The 21,445-nt window shown below is 40.1% G+C and overlaps 1 protein-coding gene across 1 annotated transcript in view; it reads left to right on the top strand.

Moving 5' to 3' along the window:
* ATP9A (ATPase phospholipid transporting 9A (putative)) overlaps positions 1-21,445 on the top strand; it is a 2,147,009-nt gene that overhangs the window by 926,347 nt on the left and 1,199,217 nt on the right. Inside the window, exon 13 of the mRNA XM_044090027.1 lies at positions 8,600-8,712. Coding sequence (XP_043945962.1) covers positions 8,600-8,712 — 113 coding nt within the window. The remainder of the gene's footprint in view (positions 1-8,599; positions 8,713-21,445) is intronic.

Below are 21,445 nucleotides of genomic sequence, written 5' to 3'. Positions count from 1 at the left end.
TCTGAACCTGAACACATCAACTCACCAGCACTCTGCCTTTGCTCTGTAAGTAGAATCTTAGATCTTAGTATTTCTCTTAGAGTTAGATAGAAGTTTAGCCAGATTGGTCTAGCTGTTTTTTATATGCATGTCAGATTATCCTACAATATTATTTTAAAAGTTTCCTGTGATGTATGAACTCTCTAATGTCATTGTGTTGAAGTAGTAAGATTGGTCTTGAATTTTTATTATTTATTATTAAATATTTTTAAACCTTTCAACTGTGGCTGTTTTGTGTAAAGATAATTTAAGCTCTTAGAGTACAGTGCATGTATTTGGTGATACTATCTAAGCCACTCCAATAGCTTTAGCCCTGGGTCACACTTACTGTTTGGACAACAGTAATATTACACACTGAAATTGGTCACCCTTTGGGAAGGTCCTTATAGTAGCTAATATTAGTGGTTGGTGGCAGTGATTTCTACCTTATAGCCTGGGCAGAAAGGGGCATAGCTGGAGAACCTGTGCCAGCGTTCCCCAGGAGTGTCTGTGAGTTTGTTTATAACTCGTATCTCAAAGTGTGTGTGTGTGTCACCTACTTGGACAGGGACACGAAGCAATGGTTAGACAGTGAGGGTGCTGGAGGTTTTAGCTTGACCGCTAGGCTGAGATCTGGACCCTATAGCTGTGCCAGTGGGGAGTCTTATAGGGGATCTGGAGAAAAAGGGAAAAACCAGCCCCAGACTGACTGTGATCTCTGTGTGCTTTTAAGGGGAAGTTGTACTTTGCTGTATGTGTACTTGTTATCCTTCCCAATGTGCACTCCCCTCACTGGTACTAGTGGCGAGGATTGAGGCTTTTTGATTACTGGGCCAGTGCACGGGCGTCACAAACTGGTAGATTTTTTAAAATTCCCTACACAGTACTCTGTCAGAAATATTGAGGGTGAAGATGGCTGTAACTAAGGAATTATTCTTTTGAGCTGGAACACAGGATCTGAATTCCTTGTTGGTTGGCAAAAAACAGTTATTAGAAAATAAAGCAAAATGTAAACCAGATAAAACAATGGCAGAAAGCTCTTTAGAAAAGGGAAGGAACAAATTACATTGAAATATAAAATTTGTGGAAACAATACATGCAGGCTAATTTTTATGAGGAGGAGTGAGGTTTAAGGGAAGGCAGGAATTGAGTGATTTATGTGCTGCTTAACTAAAAAAATGGTTGTAAAGAAAGAGAGCATGAAATATATAACTTGTGTAAATCGATAAGTATTACTTTAGTTTCCTTTTCCTTTAAAATGTGTGCCTACAGCTTGTGATATTTTTATAAAGGTGTTTAAAAAAGAATATGGTGGAAACTGTGCTATATATTATTCATGAGCTACTGTGTGTGTGTGTGTGTGTGTGTGTGTGTATGTATATATATATATATATATATATATATATATATATATATGTGTGTGTGTGTGTGTGTGTGCGTGCAGTTTTGCTGTTACAGTCCCATTTGTCTGACTGGCAATAAATCAAGGAGAATTCTGCAACTGCCTTCCTGCAGTATCAGTGGTAATTCAACAAAGGTAACCTCAGCAACATTATTTTAAAACTCTGTCTGCATTAGATTAGTTAGCAGAATGGAACCTTGGTTACGCTTAACTGTACAGCATGTCACTTGAGAGGAGACAGAGGAGCAGTTTTAGTTGTAAGGGGTATATGCAGGAGTTTTTGCTGAAGCAAGTTAAGAGTATATTTCAGCAGAGTTCAGCTGTTTTGACAGTTTCATAATGCTGTAAAATGAGGCCAATTCATTGTAATAAAATAAGGACTATTTTTATTGTAAGGTGGTTCCGTTCTGTAAGGGAGAGAGTGGCTTGCAAATGGAATGGTATTCAGTGGACTTTAAAGGTTTGGGTTTTTCAACTATGTTATGCAAATGCACTTAAAATTTAATTTTGGGAGATCTTGTGGTGCTTTCACAGGAGATGTTTTTGTGAAATATTTCTGAAGCTTCATTATTTTTTTTGTTAAGTTTAGTATATTCAGTTGTAAGCAAAAGAGAAAGGATTGCAAAAGATAGATTTAGGGTTCACAGGAAAGCTGAAGGTTGGGATATGCTAGATTTTAGTTTATATATGAACACTGTAAATACTTCTTAAATGCTAAGAGGCTTAGAGAATGAAATTTAGAATTGGTGGCCTAGGGCAGGGGCTGAAAGGCTGGGAGAGGAGTAAGATAAGGAGCAAGATAGGGGACGAGACTAACATGATGATTTATATGTGGATGGGGGTGTCGATTGCAGTTGACAGATGAATAGAACAGAAGTATTATGGATCTTTGGTGGAGCTGCCCTAGGGAGTCTGTAATCTGTGAAGAAAAGTTCATTAGAAAGTTGTGGGACTGAAGAGATGAATGGCTAAATGAATGGATACCTTCCCCAGTTTTCAAAGAGAAATATAATTTACAGAAAGGAGATTGACTGTTATATTGGTGGATTCTCACAGCTAGTAACCAGTGTATTTTAAAGTGGCCATCTAAGAACAAGAATAAAAGTAAAGACACAGGAGGAGAAATGGTGATTTTTGAGATAGGCTTAGCTTTGGGAAGCATTGGAACCTAATAAAAAAAAAAGAGTAGAATTGGTATTGTCTGCAGGCACTTGGGGGAGCATGTTATGTGAGTATGCTTTGGGTAAACTGGGGAATCATTGGGGAAAAGAGGATGTGATATGGCTGAAGAATGTTGTTACAAAGAAATAATATCAGTGATGAAAGTTTAAAGAGACTGGCCCTGTTGTAGATCAGTATAAAGGATGGTGCAATGGTGGCATAGAGCCTCTGTAAAGACAATGTGTTGGGATGGAAAATGCTGATCAGATGCACATATGGTGGACATGTTAGGTTGTCTCACTATGAATGAGGGCAAGAGAAAATTATTGGAGATGATACCAGGTCAGTATATACTATGCTTTTATATGGTGCATAAAGGGAGAAAGGAGTGGGCTGGAAATGAAAGACTAAAACCTCAACTGCTTGCCAGATAATTGAGGTGGATAATAGCTATGGTTTGAAAAGGAGAGGGTCTTGAAGCTTATAAAAAACAGGAATGAGGTTTTGGAACAAAAAGACATGGAGAGGGCATGCACAATGGTTGACAAGGCAAGAGTGAGTGATTCATAGATCGAGAAGTGTATACTTAGATTAACTTCTACTAAAAGCCCTGGTGAGCCTAGCCATGCAAAACAAATATGACCCATAAATTTGATTTGTATAGGAGGTGATTAACTCACCATCTTTGTTCTGAGTACCCAGCCATTGCTCCAAGTTGTGCTTAAATAGGGATAGGGAGGAGCTCTGCTTCACATGGATGGGAGAGCCTGTTCTAGAGAATGGGAATTTTCTGAGAAACATGTCTGTCTCTTCAAAATGTCCTGTATGTGTTGAAAGCAAAATGTATGCCATTTAATCTGGTAGTTCTGATACTGTTTGTTTTGAGGATGTGCAAAAGGTTAATCAGAACAGAATCCAGGGATACCTTGTATGCCAGGCAAACATCATCTCCCAGAAATCTGTAGGATACAGAGTAAAGAGACAGGGTGTTGAAGTGATCAACACAGAACATTGTGTTCATTCTCTGTATCCTTTCTGTAAGGAATATTTGTGGATGTTCCAGCTACTGCATGTGTCTGATCAAGTACATACCAAAGTGGGGCATTATTTTATGATGGGTCTGATAAAGGCTGAGTACAGTGGTGTGATACCTTCTCTGGACCTAGATGCCATGCCCTTGCTTATAAATTGAACAACATAGAAGAATTTTCTTACTACTATGGATGCATGTTGCTTGAAGGCTAGCTTACTGTCGACATGAATTTTCACATCCGTGACGAATGAATAAACCTTTAGGAATGTTTTATTGATGATGTACTTACCTGGTGTGGCTAACTTCCCAAAAGGTATCATAATGCATTTCATGGTATTTTTTTAAGCCATGGCTTTGGCACCAAGCACTTGTTTGTGTTAGGACTTCCTGAAGGGTGTTCTGTTCTTGGGACGATTTAATGAATGCTCCCAGTTTGTAATCATCTACAAACTTGATTAGCCAGAGGCCTTTGACATTGGTTTTGACATCCAAAAAGTACATGGCAAAGAGGAGAGGGCCGAACACAGAGCTGTTTGTGGCTCCACTGGTGACCATTCTCTTTCTGGTGGTGGCCTCAATGATTCTAACCTTCTGGGTCCTATCAGTGGGTAAGCTAGCTGTCCAAAGTGTTATAAAGGGATTTGTCCCTAGTTCCATAAGTCTAACAATGCCTGAGTGGGGTATTTATCAAATGATTTAGCCAGATCTAGGCAGGCAGTTTGCACAGTTTTCCCCTCATCTGTTGCCTTAGTGACCTTTTCAAAGAAGTCCACTAGATTCAGTAAACATAACCTTCCTTTGACAAATTCAAACTGGGCTGGATCCAGTGTCTGGAGGTCTCCTATGTCCTTGTTGAAAATCTCCATGATAATTCTTTCTGTGGCTTTGCAAATACAGCTAGTCAGATTAATGGGTCTGTAGTTTCCAGGATCTGTTGAAGGTCCTCTCTTATGAAGGGGGGATGACAATTGCAGTCCTTCTTTCACATGGCACAAAGCCTGTTTTAAGACTAAAATAATGACTCCAGGAGTCCTGATAAGTCATATCTTATACTGTTCAGGAGACATCTTGGGATATCAGGGTCCATTGAGGCCATGTTCTTGGCTTTAGCAAGCACAATTAAGCATGCTCCATATTTATAGTTGGAGGGGGTTATGTTTGAGGGTATTTTTTGGGGGGATGGTTTGGGAGTAAGAGGGCAATAAAGTTGGAACTGAATTTGTTCACTAATAGGTTTGCTGTTTCTCTAGGCTTGGTCAATGTGGCACCATTAACTACCAGTTTAGTACAGAAATGGGTGAAACTGTAGCTGTAGTGGATTAGGAATGGGGGTGCTAAGAACAGGTACCAGGATTACCTGGGATAAGATGCAAAGTGCCCGGAGGCAACCTTCTGAATAATCAGTAAGTGGGGAAGTTTAGTGCCTGAATTTTGCATTTGGTGCTTAATATAGAGCAAAATGTTTAAGGGGAATCTTTTGGGGAAGGAATGATATAGGTGAAATTATGGAGGTGAGCTGTGATTATGCATGAGGTAAGAATGAGTGGAAGTGCAAAGAAATTCTGATGTTTTGCAATAAGATGTAAATGTTGGATATTTGTGTTACATTTACTCTGACAAATATGTTGTATGGTATTCTAGATGAACGTGGAATGAGCATTGTGTGAAAATGTCTCTGCAAATGGTATAGTTGAAAAGCTTCAGCCCATATATAAAGATAATGAAAAAGTTAATTCTTATCAATCTTAAATCATTTTTGTGTATTGCAAATGCTATTACTGCAGAACTGAGAAGGTTATAATTAGACTTGATATTGTATGGCACACTAGAAGAATTGTGTTGGGAGAATGAGCACAGCATTATGTTATGTTAGGATAACTTGTCAGGAATGTTTGGCTTCTGAGTACAGAAGGCCTTGATGACTTTGAAATGAACTCTATTGATGGGTGTTGCTTTCCTGATAAAATGTAAATTTTACATCTGCAAGACATTTTATTTATAGATTAAGAAGGCTAGGATGCATCAATATAATTTTTTTCCCTCAAGGTCATTTTTTGCACACACACCCCCACGCAGTCATCAAGCTGTCCCCAGTCAGACTTCGCCAATCCATTCCTCCACATTAGATACTGTACCTCAGTACTGTAGGGAGTGAGGGCCTTCAGTGGAAGCCACCTTACAGGCAGTAATTATGGTTTCTTCTGCCCTCACTGGCATTTCAGCAAGTAAGGACATTTTATGTATTATTCTAACCCCAACACTGAGAGGAGGGAGAATAAGGTACCTGTATCACAACAGGGACTTTCTATGCCTTCTTTCTTGAGCATGCATGCAAGCATATACTAGATAATGAAGGAAATCACCGATTGGTGGCTTGGTGAGTGGAAATCCCACCCCCTAAAGGATATTATTAGAGAAGCCACTCCTCATCAGAGTAGGGTGGCCACCTGTCCCTCATTGGACACTTGTGTCCAGTAGAAGAAAGTGAAAAACTGCAAACATCCTGAAATTTTAGGGCAAAGATATTTCCTAATATTTTTGTAATAGTTGTATAACACAATTATTTTATGTATGAAACAACTTAATGTTATATAAATCAGCATAAACAACTCAAATGTTACAAGAATAAGCTTTATTTTGGCAAAAGAATGAAGTTCTGTACTTTGCACTGGGTGTGGGTGTGGCTAGTCCTGTAAAATCCCACATTTCCACAAAAAATGTCACTCTTTGGACATTTGAAAAGGTGGCAGCCCTACATCAGAGCCATCTGAACTTATCAGGGAGGGCAACACACAGGGGGTAGTGCAGTGACTCCCATGTTGGTGAGTACCAAGTCCAGGACACTTGAGCCCCCTGTGGGGGTCCAGACTAACTATTCCAGGGCATTTGTATTGACAGAGTCCAGGAACCTGAGAGAGGCCATGTTTGTGCTCGTGTATGTATGGAAGGATAGTTAAAATCTCCCATGACCAAAGTGTTTGGTTATATAGTGAGTGATTCTAGCAAGTCCAGGTAGGTGGTGTGCTTCTCTTGGTTCATGGTGGGGGAGACCTGTAGCTAGCTATGATGTGGTAGGGTGTTTTACCTATAGTTAGTTGGACCTGGAGTAGCTCAAGAGAGTCATAGAGGAGAGAGGTGCAGACCATCTCTGGCAAAGCAGCGTGGTCGGTTGAACATGTATTCCCAAGCTGACAGATAATGGATCCCCCTGGATTGATGCCAAAAGCTAAGCCAGTTGAAGTCAATCATTTTTGTCTATATTGTGCAGTCATACTGAGTGAAAGTAGGATGCTGCTTAGGGCTAAGGACATGCCTGCCTGGGACACATAATCTAAGAGTTCAGCCATGTCTCTGTTTATATAATCCAGAGAGGTATGTCTCAAGTCATTCACCCCAACATGTACTATGACGGAGTCATAATGGTAATTGTTGAGTGACTTGAGTGCATGTGTGATTTGATGGATCCTGGGTCCTAACAGGCAGCTGACCTTGACCTTCTTGTCCAGCCTGGTGAAAGGGACATCTGTGTGTCTCACTATGGAGTCATCTGTTACCAGAACATTTGGTTTTGAGGTGTTTTGCCTTAGGGGCTTGTTTGCTGAGACACTGGTGTGTGTGTCTGTGCGCGTGTGTGTGTGTCTGTGCGCGTGTGTGTGTGTCTGTGCGCGTGTGTGTGTGTCTGTGCGCGTGTGTCTGTGCGCGTGCGTGTGTCTGTGCGTGTGCATGTGTGTCTGTGTGTTATATGTAGTGGATTCTATTTGCTTTGCAGTGTGTGTAAGTGATTTGCACTTGGGAGGTCTCTGATCTTTTGGTAGGCTTTTATCGAGTAGCTCTGTGTATGTGGGCTCATGTGTTGTGACCTTGTTTTGTGTGAGAGATGATGTGTATGTGCTGACAGCCTGTTTGATATCCGGTTTATGTGAGAGAAATGATTCCAAATTCATACCATGTTTCTCACAAATTGTATTTGTTTTAGGAGTTACGGGGTTGTCAGTATACATGAAGCAAGTATTACTTTGCCTCGAATGTTCATGTCAGTCTGGCTGGCTGGAAAAATGGTTGGAAACTGACCATCCATTATGGCAGGTGTTCACCATAGCTACTGTTGGGGAGTGGGCTAGTGTGGCCAGATTTTGTTCTAGGATTAACAAGGGGGGGCTTATTCTGTTGAAGGCTAGGGGTGAAAAAAACTATGGCAATGCTTCTCAGTGCGTAACTGAATTGCCAGCAATGCAGCAGAGGAGCGTGGGAGGGTTCGACTAACAGATGTCTAGTGGAAAGTTATCTTTCAAGGTGTTTGTCTGTACAAGGCAGTGCTAAACTTGTTGTGCAGTGCGCAGCTGCAGGTGAACGCAAAGCTTAAATACAAATGAGGTTAAACATTTTTAAGCTGTACTATCGTTGGGAAAGCACACAGTGAGCTTTCCTGCAGTAATCCAGCTCGGATGAGGCTCAGACAAGGGTGCAGCCAGGGCCCAGCTAATGTAAGCTGGCTGGAATAGTGCTCAAGTGCTAACAGTTCAGCAGATCTGAATCTAGTCTCTGCAGTATGCTAGCTACTTAAAACAACAGAACAGCTTTGTTTTACTTATTTATTTTTTAAGTGCAAAAAATACAATAAAAACCAGTACAATTATAAAATACAGTCAGCAAAGTGCAAAGGAAACTCAAAAAGTGTTTATTTTTTCGATTTTAGCAGTGGATGCTTTGGCTTTCAGCAGAATCTGTCCAAACAGATTTACTTTCATCACCCAGCAGGGAATTACCAGCAGTGCTTTAGTTTATGCAGGCTTGAAATCTTTTCAGCAAAAACTGTACAGCAGAAGAAAGCTACATGATGATGTGTGTGTGTGTGTGTGGGGGGGGGGGTATTTTATGAGACAAGCATTAAAACTTGATATTGGATTTGATTTTACAGTTAAGTCTTGCACTTTTCTTTGGAATAAAGAGAATTGTTTGCAGATCTATTTCTGTGTGTTTTGTAGGAACACTTACTCAGAATGAAATGGTTTTTCGACGGCTGCACCTTGGAACAGTGGCATATGGAACTGATTCGATGGATGAAGTACAGAGTCATATATTCAGCGTATATACACAGGTATAAGAGTAATTTTGTAGTCAGACAGCAAATGGTTTATTAATAAATGAGGGAGGGTGCTTAGCAGCAGGATTAATGGGTAGACAGCAGGTGAAGAGCTGGAAATGATGTACATTGTTATACTGTGTTAGTTAATCCGTTCTAATGTTCTTAAACTGCAACAGTTATTTGATAATTATACACAGTAGTATTATGCATTGACTACTTTGCTTCCAGGAAAACTGGTGCCATTTGATACAACTTAAATGGTGAAAAATGCTGCTTTTATATACACTGTAGCTGTCACTAGTGTACTTTTACCGGTTAGCAGATGTTTACCCCCATGGATAAATAGTGCAGTAGCAGTCAATGGCTATGTAAAAAAAATCTAAACAAAGTACTCATAACATTTTCAGTTTTGTTTTATACATGGTCAGTCAGTACGGTTTGTGGATGCCTTCTGCTACTGGTAATCACTCAGACATTTTGTGGAAGACAACAAACGTTATGGAGTCATTGCCTCATAATATGCACCCCCCTCATGCATTATTGCAAAACTATAATACACGGTTTGAGCTTTGTTGCATATGACTAAATCAGACCATTTACAAACCTGTACTGTAGCACCTACAGTAGAGCTTAACTAAGCTTCTTGTCCGTGTAGACGGAACTGTATAACAGCACTGTAAACTAAGAATGTGTCAAATCACGCAACAGCATGAAGAGAAGCTGAGGTGTCAGTGGAAAAGAGCAGCGCTCTGAAAAGTAAGTCACTTTGCTTCAGTTTTAAATTTAAAAGCTGCTAAACTATTTTGTTTTTACATATTCTATAAGAAATGAAAAAGAATGCAGAAAAGTTAATGGATGCATTCTTCGTTTCTCCTTCTGATTTTTTAAAAAAGTGCATAAAGTCAGGAAAAATTATGTTATAAAGAATATTGCCTGCTATTACAGTAACCAGGAAATTGTACTGCTTGAGGTATGTATGAATAACTGACTTTTTGAGCTTTCCTTTTAAGGTCATATTTCAAGATCATGTTTACTTATGCACACCTCTAGACTTAGAGGTGTGCATAAGTAAATATGCACCTTTTGACTTGACTTAGTGCTGTAATTTCCTGGTAAACATTATTATGCTAGTAGCAGTCTTCTAAATAAAATATGTAAGTGGTGTTCAATATGCACTTGGTTGGTGGCGGAGTGACTTGGGTGATGAGTAGCTAGGTGGATGGTAGTGTGCATCTGATATCTGCTCGTCCATTCTAGGACGAGGGTGGCAGAGTATGCTCGCTGCAATATAGCAACTTAAAGAACCGTATGAGCCCCATGCTGCAAGCAGGGGTGTACCATTTAATCAGATATTGCACATTCATGGAAGTAATCATGCACTCACTTAAGAGTGTGAACATACAGAGCTTGCAGAGGTTGCCATGAGGAGGGTATAGTGTGTTAGGATAAACTCCCTAGCAGCAATATGATGCTACACCAGCATCCTTGATCTTCTCCTTGGCCCCAGGTATGGGGTAAGATTAAGCCTGGATAAAGCTAAGACAGGTCCAGTAGACCCAGTGAATCATAAGAGGAGCTGGTGGTCACCTCTAGGGATGATGGGGGGCCGTTAAGATATACTTATAGGTTCATAGGTAAGTACTTTACTACCTGCCCTTGTGGGCCATTTTAAGCCTCCCCAATTTCCTGTTTTGTGCTCAAATTAGCCTATTCCATTTGGTTCGAGATTGGCCATACCCATCCCATGGTAATTACCCTCTTGACACACTTGCTTTTAAATTACTTGAGAGGTACTGCCTCCCTGGCAAATAAACTATCAGTACAATTCTTCAAGGTGCAATACAAAGTTCAGACTAACAAGACATAATGATGTCCTTCTATTCTCATGTTGCTGTATTCCAAACCTTTGGGTTTTCCTCTCTTGTTACCCGAACATCTGGCCAGTATACAAAAGCTTCTAGTCACTGCAGGGTACGTAGGACATCTGACGTTGGCTAAAGGAACGTGGGCCAAAAAAGTGATATATGCACTTATCAGATCTCAGAATTTTTCTGCCGCCATTCGAATGTCTGCTGTTTTTGCTGCAACCAGTTACCGGATCGTCTTTCAATGATAAGTACCCTGTTGTGGACATTCTGTTGTTTTGGGTCACTTCATGCCTGTTTAGGTTCATGTCATACTGGAAGGGAAAGTGTAGGTGCAGTCAGATTCCCCCATAAGGATGCCCACGAGCTTTGCCTATTCTGTTTAAGACCTATGCATGACCATAAGTCCTGCTCAATCTGTCAGGCCTTCGTCCCTAAAACCTTACTCAGTTGTCTGCATGCCTTGAATATTTATTTAGAAAATCAATGCCTTAAATGCTTAGATTTAGCTATGGAGGGGCCAAATGGTCAGCCCGTCTAGCCTCCTAAGAAAAAAGCCAAAGTTACTATCCTGAATCCGTTGCTGCAGTTCCTCCACCCGACATCCCTCCTGTGGCCATTAGCCTGGAGGAACGTTCAGTCGCCACCAGTATAGGTACAGAGGGTACCATTGGGGAAGCCACAGAACCCAATGCGGAGGGCACATCCTTAGAGGTATTGCAGACATCGGTTACTGACGCTGAGAGGGTACCTCAGCTTTTACCAGCCACCCAAATGGGTCCTTCCACTTCTGAAGATGCTAGCGAGCCTAGGCCTTGCTTGAAAAGAAAACAGAAAATCAAGCATGTTTCTTCCCCTGTACAGAGCCAGCCAGACTGGCAGTTTTTTTCTCAGAGCCTCTTCAATGCTTTCATGGCTTTTAGGCCTGCTTTATACCTTCATTCTCACCAGTGGCTCCCCTGGTAATTAGCCCTAGGCCTCAGGCTCTAGATATTTCTCAACCTGAACCTGAGGACTCCTCTTCAGAGGATTCCTTGTCATATATAGCCCAATTACCATCTCTTCTTGGTTACGCCTCCCCAGAGGAAGATTCTGCTGAGACAGATTCTCCAGGTGGGGATCTCATCTTTGGGGAGACCATTTCCAGAATGAGAGAATTCTTCAAGTGGGATTCCACTGAGATGACAGAAGTTCAGAAAATATACTATGAACTTCTATGAATGGACACTCCTGCTCCCTCAGCTATATCTCCAGTCTTGCCAGCTTTTCTGGATGCTTTTAAAGCAGTTTCTGTGAATCCTGATTCACAGCCACCTTCCCCCTCGGAGGCATGACAAATTTTACAAAGCCCCCGAGGGGGGCAAATTTCTTATCAAATGCCATGTAGCAGACGCTGGCACTGTATCTGTTTCAGCTGATAAGCCTTCAAAACTGCTTCCATCCACTTCAGTTCTCCCTACAGATAAAAACAGCAAATCCATGGAGCACCTTGGTAAAAAGGTTTATACCTCTGCTACCCTGGCATTCAGGCAATAAACTATGAAACTTGTATGTCTAAATATACTCTAGTTCTTTTAGGACAAGCCATTAAGCTTTTGTCTGAGATCCCAGACTCTCCTGCCAGGACAAAGATTTCCAGCCTTATATCCTTGTCTTCTCAGGTCACTAGGCATTCCATTAGGTGCAGCTATGATGCAGCTGAACCCTCTGCCAGATCTGCTGCAGTCCTGAGAAGATATTCATGGCTATGGTTACAGCCCTTTCCCCTTTCCTGATGATATTAGGGCAAAACTATTTGATGTGCCTCTGGATAACTCTGCCCTCTTTAGTACAAAGGTGGCTGAGTTGTTCAAAGCTCTATAACAGAAGGGGAAGGAGACTTGAAGCACCTGTTTGTTTCTCCTACCCCAAATTCCACAGGAATTGCCCCTCAAAGACTCAATTTATTAGGAAACATTCAGCTCCTCCTCTTGCTTCCAGAGGCAGAAAGAGCATCAGGAAACAGCAAACTCCTTCCAGGCCTGCACAGCCTCCGGCCCAGAAGTCTCAGTTTCAGGACAGGGCAGGTAGTCTGTGAACACCTGCCATTTCCAAACAAACTTCTCGATCCCCCCTTTCCCTAAGACTCTGTCACTGTCTCCCTGCTTGGAAAACCATTACCTCAGACAGGTGGGTCCTATCCATCATAGAAAATTATGACCTGGATCACAACATCTTCCTTGAGGGGGGGGGGGTATTCCTCAGCTACAACAAAAAAAAAAACACTGAAGAAGGCTAAATGAAGTTTCAGCCGAAACCAGTCTGTTTTTATGGACTACCTATGTTTTGTATGGGAGTCCTATTAAAAATTTACAGCTTGCCATTGTCTACTGGCTTGATTTTTTTTGTTGTGACTTTAGTGGTTTTGGAGTCTTGCTGTGCCATACGTGCAGGGAACACATTGCGGATTGTGTTCCTCAGCCACCCAGAGAGCAGCTTCCCCTTTTTCAACCAGTTATAGACAGCCTTATTGCACATGGAACAATTCAATCTGTCCCCATGACAGAAAAGAAAAAGGGTTTCTTTTCAAGACTTTTCTGAGTTCAATAACAGATAGTCTGTAGAGACCAGTCCTGGATCTTTCCCACCACAGCCTTTTCCTGCAAGTACCTACTTTTCAAATATTCACTCTGACGAGAATGTCACAGGATACCTTCTCCTTGAAAAGAACCAGATACAAGGCAGAGTAAGGTTATAAGTGCTTTTGTGCCCTTTATTCACACTCAAGACAAACGGAATTTCATCAGATGCATAAACCTTACACACTTCTCCCCTTTTATATCAATTCAGTTAGTTAATTACACCAGTTATCATATCAATCAATTAAATAAAATTAATTAAGTATGCCCTCATATTTAAAAAACACATAAATGTATAAGTTATAGTGTTGTATAATACTTTATTTTAAAAAATATGTATTTTCCTATAAAAAGCATATTGACATACCTTATATGTGTTCCCAATTGTTAAAAAATCTTATCTCCCTAGTCTACCTTAGTATAGGAATTGTTTCAAGAACTGTATATATATATAAATCTTCCCATATTCAACCATATGCAACATTTGTATCTAATCTCATCTGCCTTTAAATGCAGCAAGCTTCTCAGAGAAATTCTATCATTAATTCCAGGGAAAACAGTGGCATTCAACAAAACCTGCCAAAATGTTTCCCTGTACTCCAAAAAACAGGGCCAATTACCCCCCCCCTCCTGTCTACCTACCTTTTCCAATACACAAAAGACAAATTTTTTAAAATCCTTGCATCCTGTGCCATGTCTGAACAGGGCATTGGTTTTGTCGTGTCTCTCTATTGCGTAGACATGCTGATAAATTCGCTTTTTTAACTTATTTTCCGTTTTTCCTGTATAATGTGCACAGCATGACTGACACAAGGCAACATAAACTACTCCTTTCGTATTACAGTTGTAGTTCCCTGTAACTGGAATTATTCTTTTGTGGCCTTCTATCACAATACTCCTACTTTCATATATATACCTCCATTCCCTACATCCATTGCATTTCCTCATACCTCCTAGTGGGATCCTATCCTTATCCTTCTTCCTTTCAAATAGGTTCTTGATATTAAGTCCCCTTCTAAACACTATTTTTGGTTTATTACCCACATTTTCTGTTAATCCATATGCCCCAAAAACACAATTCCAGTTCTTTTCCACCATTTTACGTACTTCTACACTGTCCTGATTGTATGTTAATACACAGCAAGTTGTTACTTCTTCTGTCTTCTTTACACTCATCAAACTCTCATGATATTTCAGTAGTGGAGGATAGCAATCATCTCTCCTACTTGTTACATAGCTCTCTCATCCTTCAAGAACACTGGTTAGGTAACCCCTTACTGTGAGCATAGCCTTTAATTCGACTATTTGTTCTCTGAACCTGTTGTCATCCATTGTTAATCATGATATTCTAATCATTTGACCCATTACCAAATTTCTTTTTTGCCAAAAGGGGTGGTCACTCTCAAAGTGTAGGTAACTATTTGAGTGGGTGGGTTTTCTATATATACAAGATTCATAGCATCCTTCCCTTCTGTTTTTATATAGGTGGATGTCAGGATAATTTATCGCTTATTTTTCAATTTTACTGGTAAAACTCAAAAAACCTGTAGAGGCATTAATGTATTTCAAAAAAATCATCCGCCTCTTCAAGCCCACCTTCCCACAACATTAGAATATCGTCCAAGAATCTATAGTATCTATAAATACTCTTCCTGAACCTAGAATTTAACATAAATTTGGTTTCCTAATACCACAGGATAATATTAGCAAACACTGGTGCTACTGCTGCACCCATTGCTACCCCTTGGGTTTTCTTAAAATATTCCCCCTGGAACCATATAAAGTTATTTTTCAGAACCAATTCCATAAGGGTAGCCAAGACATACACCGTGTCCCATGAAAACCTAGTTCCTTCCCTTAGTGCTTCCTGAAAAAAATTAATTCCTTCTTCATGTGGGATACAAAGAAAAAGGTCCTTGACAGGAATAATCAAAAATATTACTTCTTCTTTAAACTCATTTTTCACCATACACTGCAATAAATACCAAGAGTCCTTCAAGACATGTTTTTTGTCCTCAAAAAATCCCTTTAAGTGAAAATACAACATTTTCGCCAAAGGTTCTGTTTTACTCCCACCTCCTGCCACTATAGGTCTCATCGGTGGATCCCCTAATGATTTGTGGATTTTGGAGATCCCAAAGAAGGCCGGAGTTATAGGGTTGTTAACCTTTAGGTATCTCGCCTCATCTTCACTGTATGTGTATTCCTGGAAATGTTCTTCCAGAATCATATCTAATCTTGCATTAAAGATGTTAACCTCATTCAGCGATGCTGCACTAAAGTAGGAACTATCATTCAGGTATTTCATCATTCTAGTGGTGTAGTCATAATGATTCATTATGACTACACCTCCCCCCTTATCGGGCTTCATTACTCTTTTTTCTTGGTTCCTCATTAACTCTGTTAGTGCTTTTTGTTCATCCTTTGTTAAATTTTGGTTGATTTGTTTAGTCCTATTCCCTATTAAATTCCTGTATTCTATCTCATTCAGTCGTTCAAAAAGAGCCACTGGTGACAATAGAGGGGGATTGTAAGTGCTTTTCTTTTTTAAAGTCACCCTAGTTTCTTCCTTCCCCTTTCCATTTTCCATTACCAGCTTTAAGTTTATGGCCCTTGCAAACATCTTCAGATCTAATAAAAAATAAAACATGGAAAAAGCACCACGCTAGGAAACAAAAACTGTATGTTAGCGCTTTCGTTTACTAAAAATATGTAAACTTGAAGTTTACATATTTTTAGTAAACAAAAGCGCTAACATACAGTTTTTGTTTCCTAGCGTGGTGCTTCTTCCATGTTTTATTTTTTATTAGTTTGTTGAATTATTTAGTTTGTTTGCTGATCTTCAGATCTAAAATTGCGTTGACCATATGGTTCTGTTGCTTGGGGATAAAACTGAACCCTTTCACAAACAGTTCTCCATAGGTGTTATTCATTGTGATCCCACTATAATTGTACATTTTAAGACCCTTGTATTCAAAAATACTAACATTTTCATTTTCATTATTAACATTGTGATTTCCGATATTAGTACTAGTATTTTTATACATTTCTTTAAAGCTTGCTTCATTAGGCAAGTCACTACATTCAAGGCCATGCTGTAACAATGTGGCATTACCACTACTAAGGCTTTCATTTGTTGCATTCAGTACAATTGCATTGTGCCTATTCCCCAAAAGTTCATCACAAAACATTTCATGTATGGTTGCAAAGCAGTACTTTTCCATGATTGCATCAATATTATTATATAATTCTTTAAAACCTGCTTCATTAAGTAGATCATCACATTCTACACCATACTGTAACAATAGGGCATTACTAATACTGGAGCTTTCATTTGTGTTCAGTCCATTTGCATTATCTCTGTTCCCCTAAAGTTCATCAACAATAGTCTTGAAATACCTGAATGATAGTTCCTACTTTAGTGCAGCATTGCTGAATGAGGTTAACATCTTTAATGCAAGATTAGATATGATTCTGGAAGAACTTTTCCAGGAATACACATTCAGTGAAAATGAGGTGAGATACCTAAAGGTTACAAACCCTATAACTCTAGCCTTCTTTGGGATTCCCAAAATCCACAAAGAATTAGGGGGTGCACTGATGAGACCTATAGTGGCAGGAGGTGAGAGTAAAGGAGAACCTTTGGCGAAAATGTTGGATTTTCACGTAAAGGGATTTTTTGAGGACAAAAAACATGTCTTGCAGTACTCTTGGCATTTATTGCAGTGTATGGCGAAAAATGAGTTTAAAGAACAAGTAATCTTTTTGATTATTGATGTCAAGGACCTTTTTCTTTGTATCCCACATGAAGAAGGAATGGAATTTTTTCAGGAAGCACTAAGGGAAGGAACTAGATTTTCATGGGACACTGTTTATGTCTTGGCTACCATTATGGAATTGGTTCTGAAAAATAACTTTGCATGGTTCCAGGGGGAATATTTTAAGCAGTTCCGGGGGGAATATTTTAAGCAAACCTGAGGGGTAGCAATGGGTGCAGCAGCAGCACCAGTATTTGATATTATTCTCTGGTATTGGGAAACCAAATTTGTGTTAAATTGTAGGTTCAGGAAGAGTATTTATAGATGCTATAGATTCTTGGATGATATTCTGATATTGTAGGAAGGTGGGCTTGAAGAGGCAGATGACTTTTTGAAATACATTAATGCCTCTACAGGTTTTTTTGAGTTTTACCAGTAAAACTGAAAAAGAAGTGGTAAATTATCTAGAGATCCACCTATATAAAACCAGAAGGGAAGGATGCTATGAATCTTGTGTGTGTGTGTATATATATATATATATATATATATATATATATATATATATATATATATATAGAAAGCCCACCCACTCGAATAGTTACCTACACTTTGAGAGTGACCACCCCTTTTGGCAAAAAAGAAATTTGGTAATGGGTCATATGATTAGAATATCAAGATTAACAATGGATGACAACAGGTTCAGATAACAAATGGTAGAATTAAAGGCTATGCTCAGAGTAAGGGGTTACCCAACCAGTGTTCTTGAAGGATAAGCGAGCTATGTAACAAGTAGGAGAGATGATTGCTATCCTTCACTATTGAAAAATCAAGCACTAAGGGAAGGAGCTAGGTTTTCATGGGACACGGTGTATGTCTTGGCTACCCTTATGGAATTGGTTCTGAAAAATAACTTTATATGGTTCCAGGGGGAATATTTTAAGAAAACCCAAGAGGTAGCAATGGGTGCAGCAGTAGCACCAGTGTTTTGCTAATATTATCCTCTGGTATTGGGAAACCAAATTTGTGTTAAATTCTAGGTTCAGGAAGAGTATTTATAGATACTATAGATTCTTGGATGATATTCTAATGTTGTGGGAAGGTGGGCTTGAAGAGGCGGATGATTTTTTTTTGAAATACATTAATGCCTCTACAGGTTTTTTTGAACTTGATGAGTGTAAAGAAGACAGAAGAAGTAACGACTTGCTGTGTATTAACATACAATCAGGATAGTGTAGAAATTCGTAAAATGGTGGAAAAGAACTGGAATTGTGTTTTTGGGGCATATGGATTAACAGAAAAAGTGGGTAATAAACCAAAAATAGTGTTTAGAAGGGGACTTAATATCAAGAACCTTTATTTGAAAGGAAGAAGGATAAGGATAGGATCCCACTAGGAGGTATGAGGAAATGCAATGGATGTAGGGAATGAAGGTATATATATATATGAAAGTAGGAGTATAGTGATAGAAGGCCACAAAAGAATAATTTCAGTTACAGGGCACTACAACTGTAATACGAAAGGAGTAGTTTACGTGCCCTTGTGTCAGTCGTGCTGTGCACATTATACAGGAAAAACGGAAAATGAGTTAAAAAAGCAAATTTATCAGCATGTCTACGCAATAGAGAGATATGACGAAACCAACGCCCTGTTCAGACACTGCACAGCATGCAAGGATTTAAAAAAATTATTCTTGTGTGTATTGGAAAAGGTAGGTAGACGGGGGGGGGGGGTAATTGGCCCTGTTTTTTGGAGTACAGGGAAACATTTTGGCAGGTTTTGTTGAATGCCACTGTTTTCCCTAGAATTAATGATAGAAGAGAAAAGCTTGCTGCATTTAAAGGCAGATGAGATTAGATAGAAATGTTGCATATGGTTGAATATGGGAAGATTTAATATAAATATATACTGTTCTTGAAAAAAATTCCTATACTAGGGTAGACTAGGGAGATAAGATTTTTTAACAATTGGGAAAACATATAAGGTATATCAATATGTTTTTTATAGGAAAATATATATTTTTTAAAAGAAAGCATTGTACAACACTATAACATATACATTTATGTGTTTTTTAAATATGAGGGCATACTTAATTCATTTTATTTAACTGATTGATATGATGATTGGTGTAATTAACTAACTGAATTGTATAAAAAACAGGGGGAAGTGTGTAAGATTTATGTATCTGATGAAGTTCCATTTGTCTTGAGTGTGAATAAAGGGAACGAAAGTGCTTATAACCTTACTCTGCCTTGTGTCTGGTTCTTTTCAAGGAGAAAGTATCCTGTGACATTCTTGTTGGATTATATATTTTTTTTGTGTGACTTTTTAAATATTCACTCTGCAGACCATTTTGCCCTTGATTTTACCTCTTGGATTCTTAGCCACTTTGGACATCAAGGATGCATATCTGCACACCTTCATAAGGCCCAGTTGCAGGAAATTCCTATGCTTCTCTGTGAGTTTCTCGCATTTTCAGTTCTTTGCCTTGCCCTTTGGACTTTCTGCAGCACCAAGGGTCTTCACCAAGTGCTTGGCACCAGTGATTTTCTTCTGCAGGACTCAAGAAATCCAAATATTCCCTTACTTGGATGATTTTCTGATCCAGGCAGACTGTTCAAAATCCTTGTTGTGCCATCTGCAAACAGTAGTATCAGTCCTGCAAGCGCTGGGTTTCAAGATAAACTACTCCATGTCCAACCTGAACCCCTTCCAGGACCAAATATTCCTGGGATTCAGGATAAGGACTGATGTCATGAGGGCCTTTCTGCCACCTCAAAAGGTGGAAAACTTAAGACCTTACCTGCTCTCTGTCCTTCAAATCACAGTCTTAACTGCTGGGCAGTACATCAGACTTCTTGGTCATTTGGCATCGACTATTCCCATGTTGCCATTGGCAAAGCTCTGTGTGAAAAAGTTACAGTGGTACCTAAGGTGTATATGGACACAGCACTCTCACCCCCTAGAGTACAAAATCCCCTTCCTACCTTGTCTCAGGAAAGAGATTCTCTGGTGGTTGAATTAAGTGACCTCCAACCCAGGACTCCCTGTACAGGCTTCCTTGCCAGTACAGGAGATGTACATGGATGCCTCAGATCTGGAATGAGGAGCAGCTCTGGGTTCTCTAAGAGTCCAGGGCACTCGGTCCAGCTCCATCAAACAGGAACATATTAGTATCAGAGAGATGAGAGCAGGTAATTTGGCCCTGAAAGCTTTCCAACATACGCTGAAGCATGGCCCCCTAAAATTGTTCACAGACACTACAGTTCTGTGGTATGTGAACAAGCAGTGGGGAACAAAATCCTATTTGTTATGCAGACTAGCTGTCCAAGTCTGGGAGCTTGCCACATAACAGGGAGTCACTCTGCAGGCAGTGTATATCCCCTTCAGAGTAGAACACCCACACGGACACCTTGAACAGGTCCATGTCACAGTCCCATGAATGGATACTCCACAGGGATGTGTTGTTGGACATAGTCCACAAATGAGGTGCACCTCAAGATAGATCTGTTTGCCTCCCCTCTAAACAGACAACTTCTATCGTTTTTCACCAGGCTACCCAGTCCTCTGGCAAGGGCAATGGACACCTTCTAAATCTCTTGGAAGGGGATGTTTCTGTATACATTCCCCCCTTTCCACTTTTTCAGAAAGTCCTACTGAAAATCCAGCAGGACAAATGAAAAATGTTGTTGGTGACTCCCTTTTGGCCAAGATAGCAGTGGTTCCCCATCCTCCTGCATTTAGCCAGGGGCAGTCACCACAAGTTACCTCAGAGTGGACCTTCTCACACAGGACAAGGGATCACTAATCCATCCCCATCTACAGTCTCTGAACCTCACTTTGTGGGTGATAGAATCCTGATCCCTTACAGACGCCTTTACAGTGAGGATGTGCTCACAGTCCTGCAGGAGACCAGATCTGATTTGTCTAAATGGAAAAGGTTCCCCATATGGTGTCTACAAAGACAGTTGGACCCTTTTCAGTGTGATGTTCCCTTGGTACTGTCATACCTGTGGGAACTCTTGCAGACAGGGTTGGCGTACTCCTCTGTTAAAGCCCACCTTGCTGCTGTTTCAGCTTGTCTGCCTGTCACCCCCCCTTTGGCATCTCGGCTGCCTGGAAAGTTATTCCTAAAGGGAGCGCTGTATCTCATGGCCCCCAGGAAACTCATCTGATCCCCATGGTACCTAAATTATGTTTTAGAGAAGCTCACAGTGACCCCTTTTGAACCAGCTTTTAAGGCTTCTCTAAAACAGTGCACTTGGAAAACAGTACTGGTACCCTTGACATCAGCCAGGAGTGTGTCAGAGCTACAGGCCATCATGGCTATTCACCCTTTCACCATCTTCCACAAGGACAGAGTAACTCTTAGGACCAATGCTTTCTTCATGCCCAGAATGGTCAATGAGTTATCCTTTAACCAAGCTATTTACCTTCCCACCTTCTTTCCTCATCCTCAGAATGACTGTGAGAGAGTCTTGCACTGCCTTGATGTGCACAGACAGGG

The sequence above is a fragment of the Protopterus annectens genome, chromosome 12.part0 (assembly GCF_019279795.1).
Source record: "Protopterus annectens isolate FY-2018-M chromosome 12.part0, PAN1.0, whole genome shotgun sequence".
Lineage (NCBI taxonomy): Eukaryota > Metazoa > Chordata > Ceratodontiformes > Protopteridae > Protopterus > Protopterus annectens.
Note: the sequence above shows the minus strand (reverse complement) of the source record. Positions and strands in the feature narration are given on the sequence as shown.